Source organism: Aphis gossypii, unplaced genomic scaffold (assembly GCF_020184175.1).
Source record: "Aphis gossypii isolate Hap1 unplaced genomic scaffold, ASM2018417v2 Contig00764, whole genome shotgun sequence".
Lineage (NCBI taxonomy): Eukaryota > Metazoa > Arthropoda > Insecta > Hemiptera > Aphididae > Aphis > Aphis gossypii.
Genome location: NW_026083271.1, coordinates 8,563 through 31,493, shown reverse-complemented (window position 1 = coordinate 31,493; position 22,931 = coordinate 8,563). Strand labels below are relative to the sequence as shown.

The following is a 22,931-nucleotide window of genomic DNA, read 5'->3' as shown; positions in this document are numbered from 1 at the left end:
TAAATGAGTATAAAAATAAACGTATGAATAAGGAAAAAGAAGAAAATAGTTATAGTGAAAACAATAGTAATAGTTCGGAAGAGGAAACAGATAAAACAAAAGAAATCGGAACTCAAGTAGAGTTAGATAAAAATATTGAAGTAGATAAATTAGTAAACAGAAGTATAAATACGAAAGAGGGTAGTGACTCTACACAGGGAATTAATAAGGAAAAACCAACAGAAAAAGGTTTGTTAGATACTACTGTTAAAGAAGACTCGAATACAGGAATAGAACAAAGATTAATAGGGTTACGTAGTACACCAAATTTAGTCCATTCAGAATTAGGACCAGTGAAAAGGAAACAAAGAACAAAAATGTCTGGTGTAAAGGCTACAATTGAGCAGGTTACTACTATGATACCAATCTGCGCCGATGCAAAAGACATTTGTTCGTTCATACGGGCATGCGATTATGCATGTGAGGCCGTAGATCAGTAGTGCGCAACCTTTTTTGGTCCACGACCCCCAAAATTATTTATTTTGATAATACGACCCCCGCCCTTGCCTACCAACATTATGTAAAAGTATAATATATATTTACTCAATAGTATTAATGTATATATTTAATACAAACATATTATTCATATAAATTAAATCGTTAATTTTAATATTTCTAAATTAAAATATAGAAATAAAATATATGTATAAAATAATATACATACTATATAATATATAACTTTTCCATTTGGTGTAAAATTTTTGGCGACCCCCCCCCCCAAAAAAAAAAAAAATTTCACGACCCCCACGTTGCGCACCACTGCCGTAGATAAAGAAACTATACCCTTATTAGTGAAATTTATTAACACTAGGATTACTGGCAAAGCGTTAGAAGTATGTCGATATAGGGAAACTAGTGATTGGGAAACCATTAATAAAATATTACGGGGGGCTTTTGAACAGCAATTGTCACCACAAACATAATCAGATAGGATTAAATTCTGTTCGTATGAAAAATGACGAAGATGTATTAAATTATACGGGTCGCCTAGAACAATTATATTATAATTTATGCAATGCAACTTTAGCAAATAAAAAACCAGAAGAATCGAGAATTTTGAGGCAAACTTTAAAAGATCAGGCTTTAGCAATTTATATAAATGGGTTAAAAATGGATTTACAAACAATATTACGAGCTAGGAACCCAGAAACGTTAGAACTGCCAATGCAAATGGCTAGGCAGTTGGAAATCGAATTTATTTTAATAAAAAATTACAAAATAACGAAACTAAAGTAAATCAGAACGGAAATAAAAATAATAACGGAAATCGTTGGTCAAACAATTATCAGGGAAATAATCCAAATGGACAAAAATTCGGTTATAAGCAAAATTATAATAGTGGTAAGAAATAGAATAGACGAGGTCCTAATAATTATAATAATGCTAATCGTAATAATAATTTTAATAATTTTGGTCGCAATAATAATAATAGTAATTGTTCGCGCCAAACAATTAGCGCATCTAAGTGTCCATGCCCGACGACGACCAGTCTCTTATCATCTACCTCTTAATCGTTTTCCTTTCTCTGTCATCCACCTCTCCATCTTTACTTGGTGAATTATTATCATTGTTTTTTTTGTTTATTTATTATCGTTGTCTTATATGTTATCTATGTAAATTATTGGTCAGATGTTGCTGTACGTTCTCATTATTGTTTGTCTTATATCATTAATTATTATTATCACTGTTGTTTATATTATGCGGCCAACGCCCTAATTATTATTATTATTTTTTTTATCTATATTATTGGCGTCGGTGTGTCTGTCGTCTGCCGTTTTTTTCCGTCTGTTGTTTTTTCTTCGTTTTGTTGCTCGCTATTAAAGCGACGCTCATTTTTGTTTTTGTTTTGAATCTTTTTGCGTGGTCCGCTATTAAAGCGCCATATTATTTATTCGCATTGTATTCTGCTAATAAAGCGATATACATTCTATTTTTTGTGTACAACTTACTCAACCGCCAATACAAAAATCCCAGTGTCCCAGTAACCCATGATCCAAGGTACGAGTTCGGTGGTCTTCCGTCACCAAACAAGTAAGTCCGCTGTATACTTTTAACTGTCCGGACAACAGCGCAGGACTTGGATTGTCGTGACCCCAACATCAGTGCCGTCTGTCGTTCATGCGTAAGTCCGCCAGCAACGTACGTTCCGTTGTGTGAGAGGCCGCCCAGGCCATCTAGTTCGACAGCGGCCTACTGCAGCCCATGCCGTCACCGTCCACATCTCAAGACCTCATTAAGTTAAGCTTAGCATAAGTCTTTTCCCTATTGGTGTAAGCTCGGTGATCATTGCACCAGATCGATCCGACCACCGAGCCCCCTCCCCATAATTAAATTGCACCGTTCTGAAATTGCCTACCGTTCTCTCCCGTACGTTGGGTCAGTGGACGTTAAGTTGCCTATCGGCTACTATATCAGGCGAAGGCATAGGGTTGCCTATCTATTGCATTTGCGGCGTTATAGTATGGCAGTGGCCATAAGGCGTTAAGACAACCCAACTTTTCGTATTCTCGCAAAGGCGAGTGGTCCTTCGGGTAATCCCAATTGAAGGCGATTACAGTAATAACTATCCACGTAATAATAATGGTCAATATAATAATAATAATCGGAGACAGCAAAACAATCCCGGATGTTATATTTGCGGCAGAACTAATCATGTCGCTCGCGATTGTCGTGGTAATGTTACACAGGTTGCGCGTCGAAATAATAATAATAATCCGCAACCGCAAAATAATAACGCACGACAAAATACTAATAATAATTTTAATAACAATTTGGCACCAATAACTTGTAGTTATTGCAATAAGATAGGACACGATAGTGTTAGCTGTTATAGTAAGCAACAGGATGAGCGTAATAATGCAAACCGGACGGGAAACGGTCAAGTATCGAACGGAAACGGCGTCCGTTCGATCAATCAGATAACGGCCGTAACGGAGGAATTATCACTCAACGATGTTTCACCATCGTATCAGTAATTAATGAAAATCATGTTACATTTCAATCACCTAACTTTAAAACAAATACAGCAAATCTTCTTTTAGACACCGGTAGTGAAATCAATTTAATAAAAATAAATGAATTAACAGGCGAAACATTAGTAAACGAAAAAGAAAAAAGAAATTTAAAAGGCATTATTGATAAAATAGTAACTACCATAGGCAAAATTACAAAAATATTAATATTAAATAATAATAAAATAAAAACGGAATTTCATGTGGTCGATAAGGAATTTCCGCGAGATGGAATTCTAGGTCACCACTTCCTGTTACAAATTAACGCGATAATAGATGTTGCGAATAATATATTAACAATAAATGATAATACTCCCCGCGAATTAGATAAAGATAAAATATGTTACACATTAAAACCGCGAACGGAAACAATAATATCTATACCAATAGCTGATCCGATAATGGAAAATAAAAATGTTTTAATACAGAAACAAGAATTAATACAGGACGTATATTGCGCTAATATAATAAACACGGTAAAAAACGGAAACACGGTGATAAGCATACTGAATATTTCTGAATTACCACAAATCATTTACGAGGACCAATTAAATAAAATATTATACGACAATGACATAGAATATAAATTACACGAAATAACTGTAGTAAATGACAATAACGATCGCGTAAATAAAATAAAAAGTTTAATACGTAATGACCATTTAAATAACGAGGAACGTAAAACAATATTAGAAATATGCGATCATTTTTCTGATGTATTTCATTTGGAAAACGATTTGTAACGTGCCACGTACAATCAGTTGAATGATGTCGAATCGGAAAGGTTGTTTTGAAATAAATGAAAACTCTCGAAATTATTCTAAGTGTTTTTATTTAAAAATTATTTATTCCAATTAATTGAACTTGTGAAAAATATTCTATGTCCAAATGACAAAACTATTGATCTGGATGACGTGAAGGTGCTCGTTCTAACTCTGGTGGATCACGTCTGAATTGTGCCTAATCTGGACCCCCTTTTATATCGTCTAGGGACTCCCGCGGTACCCTCAGACTCCTGTTGGTCTTCTGCACCTGCATCCGCTTCTGCCCACGCTTTGCGTCATCCGGGCGATAGCGTGCGTCAATTATATGACTATAATATTCCATCGGGTGAGTGATTCCGCAACTAATATACTCTACCGGGTGGCAATTACGTATCCATAATATGTCACCGGATAGTAGTTGTATATTATTATCTCCCAGCGGATAAGAAGCACACGGGCGATGGTACTTTTGATTGTTTTCTACTTTTGTTTATTAGATCTGGTTCTAGTCCAACCACACCCAATCATTGCTTGCCTGGTTGCTCACCTTAACATAACTATAAGGATGTCCTTTATGCCCCATGGTTTAGAGTATTGTTGGCTATGGTAATTTATATATTACATTTAACAATCAGAACACGTTGCAGATTATTTAACATTTACTAATGCCGCGGAACACGTAATAAGATTACCCGACAATCAGCCACCGATATATAGAAGACCATATAGATTGCCACAGGCACAACAAAAGGAAATTGAACAACAATTAATTAAAATGGAACAAAATAATATCATAGAACAATCTATGTCACCTTTTAATGCACCTTTGTTGCTAGTAAAAAAGAAATCAGATTCATCTGGTAAAGATAAATTTCGAATAGTAATTGATTTTAGGGCACTCAATGAAGTAACTTTAAATGAATTTCATCCGTTACCTAATATTACGGAAATATTAGATCAATTGGGACAATGTCAGCTTTTTACCATTTTAGATTTAGCAAATGGTTTTTATCAAATACCTTTAGTGAAGGAATCTCGCGAAATGACAGCGTTTTCGACCAGACAAGTTCATTACCATTTTAAGCGTATGACTATGGGAATGAAAACAAGTCCCGCTACATTTCAGCGATTAATGAATAAAGTATTGTCAGGGATAATAGTCATTAAATGTTTAGTATATTTAGACGATATTATTATTTATGCGAAAAATCTGAGCGATCACAACAATAAGCTGATAAACGTATTCGAACGTCTACGTACCCATAATTTAAAAATACAACCAGATAAATGCGAATTTCTAAATCGCGAATGTTTATATTTGGGACACATAATTTCGGAACACGGAATAAAACCAGATCCGAAAAAGATAACATCAGTATTAGAATTTCCGGTGCCTAAAACTGTAAAGCAAATAAAATCATTTTTAGGTTTATCGGGTTACTACAGGAAATTTATACAGGGATATAGTATGTTAGCAAAACCAATGACACACTTATTAAAAAAGGATGTTAAATTTAATTGGGACGAAAATTGCAAGGCAGCTTTCGATAAATTAAAAAACGCACTCTGTGCAGAACCAATTTTACAATATCCAGATTTTACGAAACAATTTATACTTACAACCGACGCTAGTGGTAAGGCTCTAGGGGCTATACTATCGCAAGGAACGATAGGTAGCGACCTACCAATAGCGTACGCATCTAGAACTTTGAATAAAAGTGAAATGAATTACTGAACTACTGAACTAGAATGTTTAGCGATCGTATACGAGGTTAAACAATTTAGACCTTATCTCTCCGGTAGAAAATTCATAATACTCACTGATCATAGACATTACCATTACCTTGGTTATTTAACTTAAAAGATCCGTTATCAAAGTTAGCGAGATGGCGCATACAGCTTGAGGAATACGATTACGAAATAAAATATAAACCGGGAGTACAAAATTCGAATGTAGATGCTTTAAGTAGAATGTATAGTATAAAAGAAATTAAGGACGAAAGTTATACGAGCTTTCTAGAAAAATCGGAAACAACAATAATAACAAATAGTAATGTAAAAGAGGTGAACGGTGAATTACTAGAATCACCCGCAGAATATCATACCTATTGTATCAGAAATAGAAAAATATTACAACTTTAAATCGGGAATAAACTACGAATTAAAACGAAAATTCGGAACGAATAAAATGCTAGAATCAAATAAACAAATAGGCGACGTAGTATATTTTAATTACGAAGAAAGATACATAATATTTTTGATAACTAAAAGTAAAGAAAAACAATTAACCACAAGTGAAAATATGCATTTTGCATTATTAAATTTAAAACACTTTTGCATTAAGAATTCCTTGAATAAATTAGCCATGAACCAGTTAGGAAAGAAAGACGGGTTGGACTGGACAAAAACAAGATCAATGATTAGGTATATATTTCGAAATACAGATATAGAAATAATAAACTGTACTAGATTAGAATACACTAATGAGGAAAAATTAATTATTTTCAAGCAATTTCATGACTCATTACTAGGGGGTCATGCTGGATTAAATAGAACGGTTAAGAAAATTAAGCGACAATTCAGCTGGCCAGGGTTAAAACAAGAAGTAAGGGAATATATAAAAAACTGTCCGTCGTGTCAGACGAATAAAACAACTAATAGACATCACCGTAGTCTGACGATTATAACTACAACAAGTTATAGACCGTTTGAAAAAATATTTATGGATATAGTATACCTACTGCAATAGGAAATACATATATATTGACTATGCAGGATGATCTAACGAAATATTCATTAGGTGTTCCGTTACCAGATCATACGGCAAACACTTGCTCAGGCGTTTGTAGTGAATTTCGTGTGTGTGCACGGTATACCTGAGACTATATTAACTGATCAAGGTACAGACTTTCTTAGTAAGATTTTCACAGAAGTGTGTAAATTACTAAAGATTAATAAAATAAATACGAGTCCTTATCATCCGCAAACTAACGGCAGCTTAGAAAGATCACATAGAACTTTAGCCGAATATTTGAGACACTATGTAGACAAAGATTTAAATAATTGGGATCAACTATTGCCATATGCACTATTCGTATATAATTCAACGGAACATATTTCGACTAATTACCAACCTTAAGCGTTATTATATGGAAAAGAATTAGACATACCAGTCAAGTTAAAATGTAGCCCTGAACCTAGGTATAATTAAGATGATTATATATTCGATTTAAAACAAAAATTTTCAGGAGTCACATAAAATAGTTAGAGAAAGATTAATTAATAAAAAGATTAAATCTAAAAAAAGTGGGCAAGTGAGTACCGCTTTGCTGTACATTAGGTGCCGTATGGATCATTATTATATATTATAGGAGTGTTAAATTTGAATCCAATGATAGTTATCATTGTATACGAAAAACGATTCTGAACGAAGATGATTTGTCAGCCTAGGATATAATTTCTAGTGGTTGGTGAAAAAGGTGGTTTATGTTTTAATGGCCTGAATACAACAAAATTTAAGTTCTTTTATAATAATTGTAAGCTAAACTTATGAAAAACCTTGTATTAAATTTTCAACTCTTAGCTACTTATACAAAAATTTTTATGAAATATACCTACAAAATAATTTGCAAGTATTCATAGTTTTGACGAATTTTTGTCAATATTTGAACTTCAAATGCTAATAAAAAAAAATTGTGCCTATGTATTCTTATAATTTTTTAATCACTATAATAATAACTTATGAGGAACTTTGCATTACATTTTCAAGTATTTTGATAAGGCCAAAAAGATTTTATCGACACATAAAAAAACAATTTTCAGAAAAATTAAAAATTCCAGTTGTCTATAAATAGCTCAAAAAAGGTCAAAATATTTTGAACATTAAATCACGTAAAGGAAACGCGAATCTTAATAACTGGTAAAATTTTCTAGTATCTACGACTTATACTTTTTGAATAATAACAAATATCAAAAATCGTTTGAGGCTAAACTGTTATTTAACGCGGTTTTTGTAAAAATTTAAATTTCAAACACTCATAAAATTTTTTTGTCTGAATCCGGTAGAGTTTTTTTTACAGATATTTGAAGAAAAATGTATGGAGAACCTTGTACCAAATTTAGTTATAAAATAAAAAAATTTTATGATTTTTCAACTTCAAAATTACTTGCAAATTTTCGCGTTTTCGACAGATTTCGTAAAAATTTGAAGTAAAAACGCTTATAAAAAAAAATTGTGACTAACGATTTTTAATTTTTTTTAGCTACATTAAAAACAACTTACAAGGAACCTTGTATTAAATTTTCAAAACTTTTTGGTTATCCAAAAATTTTTTATCGACACTTTAAAAAAAATTTTTCAAAAAAATCAAAAATTTCAGTGGTCTATAAATTATAAACTATAAACTCTATACTCTATACTCTATACTATAAAATATAAACTCAAAAAAAGTCAAAATTTTTTGAAAATTTAACTATATACGGATACCACTGACATTAACATTTGGTGAAAATTTCAAGTATTTTCAGTGATTAGTTTTTGAATTACAACTATAAAAAAAAATCGATTTGGTCAAAAACTGGTTTTGCGTAAAAATTGCCGTTTTTCCGTCATTTTTTTTTTGTTTTTCTCGATTTTTTTGAAAACTGTTGGAAAATGTTAACTTTTTACCTCTATAATGCACCAAGGATATTCACTTTTACATCGGAAACCACCCCCATAGTTTGAAATTTATTATTTATTATTTATTTTTTAGTTTATTATTTCGACTAGTTATGCTGTACACAGACACAAAAAAAAAAAAAACACATCATTGTAAAATCAATACATTCATCACTTCGTTCAGAATCTAAAACAGTATGATAAGAAGGAATTTAGTGAAGATTTAGAAGTGAAGGATTTAATATTATTGAAAGATAAAACCCAGAAAAATAAATTAAGTCCATTATGGAAAGGACCTTTTGAAATTTTGGAAGTTTTAGATACCGAAAATGTAGTAATACAGAGGTAGAAGGAAGGTAACTGTACATAAAAATGATGTAAAAAGATATTATGAAAAAGACAAACAAGAAAAGGATGATTAAAATTCTAATGTAACATATTATAAGTCATAAATATGAAAGTTTAAGTGGAAATTAAATATAATTAAATAAGTATTAATTAAATAGGGTAGATAAGACTTAGAGTGTAGTTTAAGATTAAGTATTTATTTTTAGGTAGAAGAAAACCAAATTCATAAATTATCTATACGACATGATCAAACGAGAAAAACATAACGTCACTACTTTCTTAAGAGCACCTAGTTGCTTAAAGTCGCATATGGAAAATGCTAATAAGAAATTGAGCGAACCATATTCGAAATCGGAATTAGAGCGATTTACGAAAAACATTACGGTTTATATACACGACGTTTCTGAAAAGAACGACTTGAGAGAACAATTTTGTATAGTAATAAACGATTGATTAGACGTAATGCCGGAGGCTGACGAAATGTTAGAACACAAAGGGAAAAAATATAGAAAAGAAATGAAACGAAAGGTAATGGTAAGTCGTAAAAGAAGCGACAGAATGGACCAATTGTTGAGAATGTATGAACAGAAATAGATAATATAAAAAAAATAATGAAAAAAGTAATAATATTAAGTATAGATATAGAGTATAAATGTATAAGAAGTTATAGAATAATAAAATAATATAAGTAATAAGCAATGAAATTATAGGTTAATCATTATGACGGTAAAGGGAGTATTGAGCCTTGAAGAAACGATAGTTTTTTATGAAGTAAACAATAGTCGTGTTGAACTTCAACGAACGACTTGGGGAACAACGGAACGTATAACTTTAGCTTTGAATGATGAGAACAACACACGGGTACATATTTATTTATTTATTTATTTATTTATTTGTTAACGGGCTGGGCCCTATACAACAGTTTAACATAATACAATAATATATAATTTAAATAATTAACACAATGACACAATTAAATTTTTATAAGATAATAATTCAGAATAATAAGTATAATAATGATAATAAAACAATATAAAAATATATAATAATAAATGTATCAGTTTTGATGAACGGTGCTCTCATTGGCCAGCCGCATCATGCGGTCTAACGGATTATTTCTGCCATAGTTGGTAGTGTGCGCAGGAACAACGAAAGGAATATGGTATCTAGTAGTACGGGAAGGAACTTTGAAATTGACTAACGAGAGAATTGAGGGAGCATCTATACGACCATCAACCAGTTTATTCAGAAACTCTATGTTAGCGTTAACTCGCCTGTCAGCCAGTGAAATGAGGCTGAGTTCCTGCATAACTAAGAAATAGTCGTGGGGAGGATGATTTATTTTTAAGACAAAAGCTGCGCAAGATAAGAACCGTCTCTGAACACGTTCTAGTTGACAGGAGACAGATACCGTATAAGGGTCCCATAGGACCGATGAATACTCTAATAGTGAACGCACCAATGAGCAGTATAAAGTTTTTAATGAAGAAGATAGATTGAACTCCTTTGAAATGCGCATTACAAACCCAAGCGTTTTTAAGGCTTTGCAGCATATCATTTCAGTGTGGGAGTGAAAGTTGAGATCGAAATTAAATATAATACCTAAGTCTTTCTTATTACATACCGATGTTACACTTGAGCCATTGATGGAGTAAGTATAGTTAATAGGAAAGCGGTGTCTTAAAAATGACATGGAGTGACATTTATTTACATTAAACTGAAGACCAATATTATTAAACCACGAGACTAGGTTGTTGAGATCATTTTGGAGCGTAGAGCAGTCAGATAAGTTTTCAATTTTCCTAAAGAGCTTCAAGTCGTCGGCAAACATGAGTAGTTCACAGTTTTTGACCATTTCTTTGATGCCATTTACATACAAAGAAAACAATATTGGAGATAAATGTCCTCCTTGAGGAACACCAGAAGAAACCTTTGAGATGGATGATTTGCATCCGAACACTTTTACCCACTGGACTCTGTCTGACAAATAAGATTTGAACCAAGACAACAATGGTTCACCGAACCCAGTTTTGTATAGGGTCTCGATTAAGCGGCCATGGTCGACTCTATCGAAGGCTTTAGTAAAGTCTGTGTAAATAACATCAACTTGGATGTGCTTTTCGACAGCCTTCAAAACAAAATCGTTAAAAACGATTAAATTAGTAGTGGTCGAGCGACCAGGTCTAAATCCATTTTGCTCGTCGATTAGAATAGAGTTAATTGGCGATTGAATACTTCTCAATACTAGAAGTTCAAACAGTTTGGATATGTGGCTCAAAATAGAGACAGGTCTATAATTTTTGACATCAGCCTTATCACCAGATTTAAAAATAGGAGTGACAGAGCTAATCTTGAAAGAAGAGGGAAAAACTCCGCTATCGATTGAACGTTTAAAAAGTAGCCACAGTGGAAAACATAATGAAGATTTCACATTGTATAAGAATATACCTGACAAGCCGTCGGGGCCTACCGACTTAACATTTTTTAGTGCGTCTAGACCAGCGTCCACATCATCGATGTTGAATGAGCAAGTGCTAGGTAGGTCATGGAACAAAAAAGGAGACGAAAGGTCATTAGACAAAGGAGGAACATAGACTATATTAAAGTAATGGGAAAATAAGTTAGAGACAGACTCTGAACCCGAGCTTTGTAAATTCTCATAATGTACTGAGTGGGGAATTTCGTTGCTAGATTTATTAACTCGGACAAAGTCCCAAACGACCCGGGGTTAGATTTCAGCATAGACTCAGTGCGAGACAAGAAGACAGTATGGCATCTCTTGTATTCTGTCTTGTAAGAGGCACGAAGTGCGGAAAATTCCGCATAATCAAGGGGACAGCGAGAAGCTTTAAACTTGGCATGTGCCCTTTTCTTGCTAAAAACAATATGTTTGAGATTTTTTGAAAACCATTTCGGGAATGTCGAAGGTATATAAGACACTTTCGGAACAAAGTTTAAAATGCAAAAGTGCAAGGCGTCATAAATTGCCTTAGCAGCTTCATCAACGTCGAGGGATATTATGGTCTCCAACCAATTAAATGAATTTAGGAATTCGCATATTTTTGAATAGGGAGCACGGCGGAAGTCATAATAATTATGGGAGTGATCAAGTAAAGAGGAGGGTTTATCTAACTTTATCATAATATCAAGAGCCGGGTGGTAGGGATCACAAGGTACTGCTGAAGTTACGGCTTTAGAGATATAGATACTGTTAACATTGGAGAACACAAGGTCCAAGACAACACCAAAAGAGTTTTGAATATCATTTAGCTGGAAAAATTAAAGAACGCGAATGCATCAGGGATACATTGAACTCTGGGATTAGAAACCGTATTGTAAAGTAAACCAAAATCATCGTTGGACCATATAATATCTGGTAAATTGAAGTCACCACAAAAAATAAATACACATTCTGGATGAAGGAGAAGAACAGATTGTACAGCGGAAATAAAAGACTCGTAAGCAGAAAGCGGGCAATTGGGAGGAAAGTACACTGAGCACACTACATAGTTGATGTTATTAAAGCTAAGTTTAACAAATAGATGTTCAACATTAGTAGCTGGAGTGTAAATTAAATTAGATACTATGTCACTACGAATAGCAATGAGAGCGCCACCACCTCTAGAAAAATTACTTGTTAAACTATTTCTATCACATCTATAAATGATATAGTTAGATAGACCAAGTTCACTATCATAGAAGCTGTCACATAGCCATGTTTCAGAGAAACAGATAAAAACATAATCAAAAACAGCGACATTACATTTTAAAATACTTAGCTTGGTTCTTAAACCGCGGCAATTTTGATAAAAACCTAAGAGAAAATGGTTACAAGTACATAAATCACTACATAAACAATAATCCTTATTATTATAATTATAAGCGTGTATATCAACAAGAGGAGCACAGGTAGGCGTACATGAAGAAATTAGTTTTTTGGAGTGTCGCTTAGAATCATCTCGGGCGTAAGACGACCCCAAAAGCGTTTGACCATTACGCCATCAGGCCAGAATGTAGGTTCGAGGACATCATCAAGCTTCTCCGCAGGCAGGCGCACATGGAATGAAGAATATGATGGGTGTTTTGTCACTAATTTATTTATGGTCACATCTGAGTAGCTATTGAACAATTCAGATTCAAGCATAGTGGTCGTTACACATGGCTCAAGTCTTGAGACAAAGATATCAATATGCTTCCGCACCGGCACTGATGACAACTTGGAGGATACACTTTTATGAGAGCCAACGATAAATTTTGATTTTATGGACGAGGATAGAGTAGTAGTCGATTGGATTGCAAGCTGTCTAGAATGAGTATCCGTATTCGGCTTGGAGAGTGAAGTAGTTGGTAGACTGTTTGAACCAGTATTAAAATTAGGAGAAGTGGTAACCTTAGCAGTCATATCGAGACGGTTTAGCTTATCATGTAACTTAGAGTTACTAAGTGCTACAGATTTCAGCTCATCGACAACGGATTGAAGAATAGTGGCCACATTTAATGAGTTCTCAGAAGATAACGAATTAGGGTTAGAAGAAGATCCTTTTAAGAATGTTGACAATTCCTCACTCAATTTCACACCTGCAGGTAGTGATTGAGTAATAATGAAGTCAACGAGCATGCTTTTTGTCCACTTATTCAGCTCAATAGAAAGTAGATCATTACTTTGAGCCATTGCGTTAAACGACTAATAGTTTAACTAATAAGTAAATAATAAAAATTAATTAAAGTAAGACGCCTTTAAAAATGTAGATAGGCCAATTAAATTACACCCGACGTTAAAAGCAGCTTGAGTGTTGGCCTTGACACGTGTCGCGTTCTAATCAAGAAAAATTCAGACGCGGGACGCCGCTACTTATCGTTAGTCGATAAGCCGTAATTAACTGATAAAGTGAATTTTATTTGGTTTTACCTTTTCACGTTCACGTAGTATAACAGAATTAAAAAACTGACATTAAGTAAAGAAATATTAGGAAGACTGACTCAACAACGACACCAGTCATCCGCGCACTTTTTATAAACTTAACGAGCTTAAAAACATAAAAAACGGTCAATTATTTCCAAAGGAAACAGAAGGTGAACACGGAGCATAATTTTCCACTTATTATTATTACACAATATGAACCTAGGGTGTATATTCTCCATAAAACCTACGGCTATTGTATTGAATAACACTTTAACAAAATTTACTATTGAAAAAACGTGTGAGATAACATTGAAAACGATAGAATTAGACAATGAAAAATTCATATCATTTCCAAAAAATGTTAGACACCTAAGTGTCATACACTCAAAATTACTACATAAGACCAACATAACTAATCCAACGTCGCAGACAATTTCAACTACAATAAAACCTATCATGACAAGTGAGCATGACTATAACTTAACTACACAGAATAATTTCGAGTATAACAAAAATACAAATAATACCAATTACGAAATAATATCGCAAATAATTAAAGCAAACTTAACAACGGTAGAACCCACAAATGTAACAAATGTAGTAAATGAGTTTGACTATGGCGATATCACGTTACATACCACAGAAGGAATAGAAGATAAAACAAATATAACTAGTAAAATAATTATTAATAACACCAACACACAAATCGTAACAAATTTAGAAAATCCTAAATTTAAGATACATTATTATAATTTTATAATATGTGTAGGAGTAAGCATTCTAATAATGACCATTGTACTACTAATTATTAGTATACACCATAATTTTAGATGTGTGAACAGATACAGATACAGATATGTAGTAAACTTAATACATGAACAAGGAACAGAGTTAAACATGATGAGGGAAACTAGTATATAAAAAAATATAAAAATATAAAAAAAATATAAATAAAAAAAAAAACATAAACAAAATAAAGATAGTAAATCAAATTTATTTTAGTACTAAGATACAAATGTAGTTAGTTTTAAACTTTACACTAATAAACAAAAGTACTATAAGAGTTAAACTATATTATAGGAGCTGACAAATTGAAGTAATTTATCTGACAACGGAAGGGCATAGGCGCATAGTGCCATTGGTGGAAAATGCACGGCTAGACGTAGTTCCTGAATTCGGGTTGGAAACAAAAGAAACCGCAGGAGGACGTCTGGTGAGTCTCCGGTTAAATAGGGGAGATGAAATGTTGGGGGAAATGCAGTTGTACACGTATCTGGGGTGCACGGAGTTTGAAAGAAACCCTATGTACTCGCACATATATGGTGCGCATAACGAAATCTGCTGGGATTGGCATGAACCACATGAAACGCTGTCAGAGGAATCGGTACTCTGCAAATGTATTTTGGACGAATTCCGAAGTGAAGGAAACCGAAGGATACATTTGACACCGATAACGTATGAAAGGCCGCACATGTGGTTACCTACCATGAACTTGTTGGGAAGCGTGAGATTTTTTGCTGGTAGATGGAATTTAAAAATGGTGGGGGACAGGGGGATCCCCGCCTGCTTTGACCACAATGTGCACTCTGCGGCAGCACTTATGCCTTACCCGATGAGTCCTCACGTAATAGAGCAGTCCATTGCAACTTTGAGATCAGACCTCTTGAGAATCATACAAAGCGATGAGCCCTATACAAGCCCTATGTGCTGGATCATGAAAAGAGAAATTCTGAGGACAACGTCGAGGGGATATTTTTAACAAAATAGTTGTACAAATAATCGTGAATAGTATTAGTTAGAATTAATAGGTTAATTTATATTTAAGTAATAAAATAATAGTAACGTAAAATGCCCTATTAAATTAATTAAGGTAAATATATGTCTAATTAGCATATTATTATATAGGTTTTTGTGTATAATGATGGTGCAAGGACAGTCGCCATACACCATAGAAGAATTTAAAAATGAAACAAGTATATTTTATGAAAACCAAGGTGAAATCAGAATAATAGGAGCTCATTGGGAGCTCGTAACTTATATACCGTTAAGCGATTATGATTTAAGACATTATCAATTAGAATTAGAAATAAGAAATATGGACGAGCATTGTAAGGGAAATATGACTGATCGGGAGATGTGCTCAAAATACGACAATGTGTTAAAAACAACTTTTAATGAAATATCTGTCCAACGGAAACAAATGTATGAATCTATTGGTAGATATTTGTCACCAGGGGAACACACCACCCTACGTAGTGCTAGAGTGAAAAGAGGGTTAGTAAATATAATAGGTTCGGCAATGAAAACTTTATTCGGAGTTTGCGATGAGGAATGTGCGGAGGAAACTTTACGACACATAGACAAAGTCGAAGGTACCAATGAACGCATGATACATGTAATAAAAGACCAGACCACTGTAGTCAAATCTTCAATAGTAGGAATAAACAGTGCTTCAACTGAACTAAACCGGTTATATGACGAATTAAAACAAAAGCAACTAAGTCTAGAAACAAACATAAAAGCTTTAATAAACAATACGTATACTTTAGAAACCTTGTTACTTTCAAATAGAATTTTTAGTATATTTACAGCGTTAATGACACAATACTCTTACGAAACCCAAACTTTAAGCGCCATAATAACTGCGGTTAGGACAGGTGTTTTACACCCAAGCTTAGTAACACCGCGAGAACTTGCAGCGCAACTAGTAGAAGTAAAATTAAACCTACCACTTAACTTGAATTTACCAATGGGAACATTGCCAAGCGAAATTACACGAATTTACAAAAATAACTAAAATTGCAGTATTTTATAGTGGTGATCAAATAGTATTTCTAATCAAAATACCGTTGATAACGGAAACTCAATTAACTTTATTTAAAATCATACCCATACCACATCCTGTAGACATTGATCAACCGGATAACAAATCACATAGTATCGTACTGAAACCAGAATACCAATATGTAGGAATAACTAAAAATCGTAGACAATTTACAACATTTACTGAAACAGAATTATTACACTGTACCGAAACAGAAACTTTTACTATTTGCCCGGAATTCCAACCAATAGAACACGAATCAAAAGAACAACCGTGTGAAATTTCCTTATTTAAAAATCCAGACCAGTTACCACAAAATTGTGAATCAGGAGTAATCATTATTTCTAAAAATATATACCACAAACTTAAGTATGCCAACACATGGATATACACAACAAAAAAAGATACATTAACAATTACGTGTCAGGGAATACAAGAACCATACATTGAAAAAATTAAAAATCAAGGGATAATTAAATTAAATCAGGAATGTAGAGCTTATGCAGAACATGTAGTGCTAAGTCCGAAAAGGGAGATCAAAACGAAGTATTTCACAAATTTCATACCTAAAATCGGAGTAGGGAGTATATCGTATAAGATCAATAACAGTATCAAGGACATTAAAATAGAAAAGTATAGACATAAGTTCGACTCACGCAAACTCGATAACGTACACGAAATGGCCCACTCACTAGACGATGTAGAAAAAATGATAGACGAGGAAATACTCAGACAGTCCGGAGTGGAAGTACAAAGTAATACCAATTCATTAATGATGTATGCAATTATGGCATTATTAGTATTCTCCATGTTTCTTTTGGCATTTATATACATAAGTTATAAATGCAAACTGACCACTATGAGGGCCATATGCCATCGAACAAGAACTGTGGATAACGATATGTCGAATAAAGAGAGAGAAGTCATACATGTGACGTCATCGGCAAAAGGGAATGGGGTTAAGGAAAAGCTACTAGGTGACACACCAGATAGGCTAGCCCTAAGTAATATGCCGCCTTTACTAAAAGAACAATAAAATGTATAAATTAAATATATAGATATTTAGATATAATAAGGAATAATATTAATAATATAATATAACTTAGTAGTAATAATATAAGTTATTAACAATCACATAAATATATGAGTATGTAATAAATGTATAAATAATAAATATAAAAATACAATCACTAACACAAAATGTTTAATTATACAGAAAAGAGACACATAAATTCATAATTATGGACTTCGAGTTCTCAATGGTGAACAAGACAAGCATGGTTGTCATCTCCGGAGCTATATCCAATAGCTTAGACCGTTTTAAGATCAGGAAACTGGAAGGACGACCTCTTTTGCTACCAGTTAATGAGGAAGCTCGACCTATGTGTGATACAGAGCTTCAGGTGGCAGTGAGAGAAATCAAGAGAGTTTTCAGGGTCAAGACCGATTTGAGAGATGCTTGTTTAGACCAATTAAAGCAAAGTTTGAGTTCAACCAGGAATAATGTGACTAAGGGATATATAGAAAGTTACATACGCAGAGGTAATAAGGAAAATGTAATAGTAGTGTGGAACGGACATTCAGACAAAAACATTTTAAAAAGATTAGATTTAGACCATTATCCTATGCTAAACATAACGTGTTACGACAAGTATTTCAATAAAAATTTTTATATTCAGTTTGAAAAATTAGGTAATAGAGAAATAATTTTCGAAGTAGATATCGGTACATATAATAAAGCAGGAAGGCTACTTAATTTAGTAGAGACCCATGATATAATATGTAAAAAGAAACACCATACTACGTATGCGCATGATCCGAGAATGGATGTCAAATATACTAAATGTATATTTGATTATGTTATACGGAAACAGCGATATGAAAATCTAGTGAGGCATTTCTAAAAAAAATATAATATAAACAATAACAATAAAGTAATAATAAAACAAAAACAACGGTTACATTAATAATCAAAATACGAACGTAAAATTTCTTTTTCAGAAATTCATAATTCTATAAATTACAAATCAACTCTACGAAATAAATAATAACCAATAATGGATAGAATGGAGCAATTAGCTTCGGCAATATCGTTTAACATAGAAACGCAATTTCATATTAATCCAACACGGGGAGAATGGCATAATTACACAGCTTGTTTTGATTTTCATATAGTTACCGCTAATGAAAATATACTCGTACCTTACGAGGACGAAACTATATTGGAAATGATTGAGGCAGCCAAAAGATTTTTGTGTATGATATAGCGATAGACAGAGAATTTGGTGAACCGTACTGTTATGAATTAAACTATTACCTCGAAATAATACAGAATCCACGGGATATATTGAATTACAGTAGATAAATGTATGTCTAGAATGAATTGATCAGGTAAAACGAAGTGGTTGGGGCTGTACGAAACACCTATCGACATAACATTTGACATATGATCGATGGGGTGGATTCTATGGCATCCCCAATGAGTAAAGAGTGATCAAGTAAACGTATTAATCAATTAGGGTTGTTGTCAATGTGGACGACGTACTTCAAATGATTAGTATGTCATTCCATGGTCAGCGAATCTTGATTGAGTAAATAAAATAAAAATAACATACAAACTGGAATAATAATAAATATATATATGCACTTAGAGTTAAGAAAACATACTGTACGAATAAGTTATATTGAGATATGGAAATAAATTTGAATTATGGGGAACTTTATAGATTTTATATTACTAACATATTATAATAAGAAAAAAATATTATTGTATTAATTAATTTACCATATAAGAAACTATTGTAATCAACACATTATACTAACCATATATTTTATTGTAATCACAATTATAAATTATAAGAAAACTAACCAACATATTTAAACATTGAATTATACTATAACCAAAATATTTAATCAAACAATATTTAATCAAAACTATGTATAAAACATATACGTCATATTATATAACGAAAAAATTTTAAATGTAAAAGCATACAGAAAATTGTAATGCATGTCTTATTTCAATAACTTGTAATTGATTATTGTAAACACTATAACATTGTAATGATTTGTAATTAACCATTTTGTACTAAACTTTGAAAGATTTCTGTCCTTGAAGACATAAACCTTTTTTTTCGTGGGGAGGTGCAACGTGCTCTGATGTCTCATACATTAAATATAATATACAAAGGTACTAAAACGTAGATAATAATGACCAAATCCAAATTGGGAAGTATTCCTAGAACTCATGGACGGGTTCGTGGTAGATAAAGACCAGTAATTGTCAATAATTGTATGCCTAAAAGTGAAGGGAAAAACCACTCAAACCCATAGTTAAATTAATAGGCGAAAGGCGCTGTAGGCCTATAACGCCTATAAATTAGAAGCAGCGGAGCAAGCAGCTTTTCTTGGAAATACTGGCCCCGCATCCGTAATAACATAATATATTATCACACACTGTATAGCGGGATCGTTCATGGTCACACGCGACATCATCATACGCGCGCTTGCGATTTCACAGGAAATCATCGATATATGATTGACGCACAATACCGCAGAGATAATGCAGAGGCGTGGGAAGAAGCGGATGCAGGTGCAGATGACCAGCAGGGACCTGAAGGTACCGCGGGGGCTTCTGGACGATATATAAGGGGGTCCAGATTAGGCACATTTTAGACGTGATCCACCAGAGTTAGAGCAAGCACCTTCACGTCACCCAGTTTAATATTTTATGTCTCCTGGACTTAGAATATTTTTCACAGTTTAATTTATTAAATCAATTGGACTTAGAATATTTTCCGAATAAAACCCTTAGAATAATTTCGAGAGTTTCATTTATTTCACACAACCTTTCCGATTCGACATCATTCAACTGATTGAACGTGGCACGTTACACTATTTTGTAGTTATATGTATGGTGACCAGATATAAAAATTTAAATTTTAGCTTCTCCTCTGTCGTAATTGCCAATGCATACACCCATTTTGCCCATATAGACCATTATAATTGTATTTTTTTTAATTATTATTATTACCTAGGTAGATACTAAAAAACTAATTATTTAAAATTATTATGTCAACTCGTTAGATGTGTGTCTTTATGATAACAATTCTATGAAATTTAAGTAAACTTAAACTAAAGTATCTATAAATATTTTAGTTATTTTTTTGAAGGTAAAATATCAAGTGGAAAATTTGAATAAATTAATACAAAATTTTGTTAAAATATAGGAAAAATTAACAAATTAAATTAACTATGCTAACAACCAATTAGATTGCATTAGCTCGAACCATAAAATATAAATTAATACTAAATTATAAAAAATCATAAACATGTAGTACCTAATAATATTTTCAAAAAAATATTGCAATTTCATATACTTAACACTATTTTTAATGACATTACGACTTGCATCAAAAAAGAGTACTATCCTATGAAAAATAGTACTTCTGGTCACCATATTGTTATATGTAAAAACTATTATAAATAATTCTTATTATAATTATTTATAAACATTTTGATTTCAGTTAATACATCAGCTCTATACAATTTTTGTTGCAATTCATATGGATTATTGAACTTGTTAATAAATTATTCCAGTCAATATGGTTAATATTTTGATAATACAATCCAGTAGGACTTTAAGATTGATAGTTGCTCTATAGTCAATGCCATTTTAAAAAATCTATAGCATACTAAAATTCTTAATAATGATATTCTAAGATTTTCTGTATTCACAAAAAATATCCAGATGATTTGAATGATACATATTAAAACAATATTCCAATTTACAACTGGAAACAATAAAAATAAAAATATTGGTTTCTATATTGGATTTTAATATTTCAATATGCGACAAAATAAAAAATATGGTTTGTATACTTAGTACCTACATATTTTAAGTGAAATATTATTCAAGTAATTAGGTTTTTATTGTATTTTTTTAAATACCTTATCAACTAAATTTGAAAGAAGTGTAAACAATTGAATACAACCAACATTCCAAACATTCCAGAGGAAAACTATTACCAACCATTTTATATGTATATAAAACTAAAAATTGTAAATGAAAAAAAATGTATTGTAATTTGTATGACATTCCATACTTAAATTTAAATAAGGTTACAACATCAATCATTTAAATTTTAATCGTAAAAGATAATTCTGAAATATTATAGCTTGCTGGTGCATTGATTAGTAAAAATAGAAATTTAGGTATTGTAAAATAAAATAAGTAAAAATTCTAGTATAAATCAAATAAATAATTTAAAAAAAATCTTTTGGTGTCTAAAATCTATGATTAATTATTATACTTAGATTGCTACTAAGTATTTGTTTTTATGATGCATGATGAATTTCAATATAAAGTATTAAAAGAACATAATATAATGTATTTTAATTTTAAATTGTATTGTTTTACATAGTGAGATGCCAAATACTGACATTAGATATTTTGTAAAGGCAGATACAAACTAGAGAAATGGGGGGAGGCAAAGATATTTATTAAGTTAAATAATAATAAAAAAAAAATGTTGTCTATTAGCAGCTATTGCATTGCCCCCTATGCCTTAAGCCTGTATCTGCCTTTTGGTAAATGATGGTGTTGTAGTCTATTTATTGTTAAATATTAGAAATAGTTTATATTAAAGTAAATTAAAGAAATTAACATTTTTTTAGTAAGTAATAACATACCTGCATATAATACATTTTTAATGCACAAATAAGTTCTTATTCTACAATAATTTTTTCATAAAATCCAGGCCCTTCATGAATTTCTAATTTCTATTAATATTATTAGGGCCACTTTTAAATTTTACTATTGTTTTTGGTGTTATTGGAGAATCGTTTCTAATTTCTTGAATACATAAATCATTACTCATATTTTGCATATCTGCGTAACAAAAATTTTGGTTTAACTGTATCATCAAGTTAGAAATACATTTTCCATAGACCTGGACTTTAAAATGATGGGAAAATTTTTATAGTGACTCATAATAATATTAATAGAAATTAGAAATTCATGATGAGCCTGGTTTTTATGAAAAAATTATTGTAGAATATGAACTTATTTGTGCATCAAAAATGTATTATATGATTTATATGCAAGTATATAATTTCACTAAAAAGTGTATCAAATACAGGAAATTATAAATGTATGATTGAAAAAACTGATCAAAATTTTAATAATTCTGTGTCTGCAAATTGTACCTATTTTAAAAATGTAGAACATATTATATTAAATTTTACTAAAAGATGAAAAATAAACATTAACTAGAATTAATAAACTATGTAGGTATTAAAAAATATTAATATAGATATTTAATTAAAAATATGACATATATGCAAAATATAAATTTTGAAAAAAGCTTGGCCCTTGTGACAT

General features: G+C 32.0%; 1 protein-coding gene across 1 annotated transcript; it reads left to right on the top strand.

Annotated features, from left to right (window-relative positions):
* Window positions 1-17,071: 17,071 nt before the first annotated feature.
* On the top strand, window positions 17,072-18,453 carry LOC126555251 (uncharacterized). Its single transcript, XM_050210200.1, has one exon. The coding sequence runs from the start codon at window positions 17,791-17,793 to the stop codon at window positions 18,451-18,453; it is 663 nt and encodes a 220-aa protein (XP_050066157.1). The 5' UTR covers window positions 17,072-17,790.
* The last annotated feature ends 4,478 nt before the right edge of the window (window positions 18,454-22,931 follow it).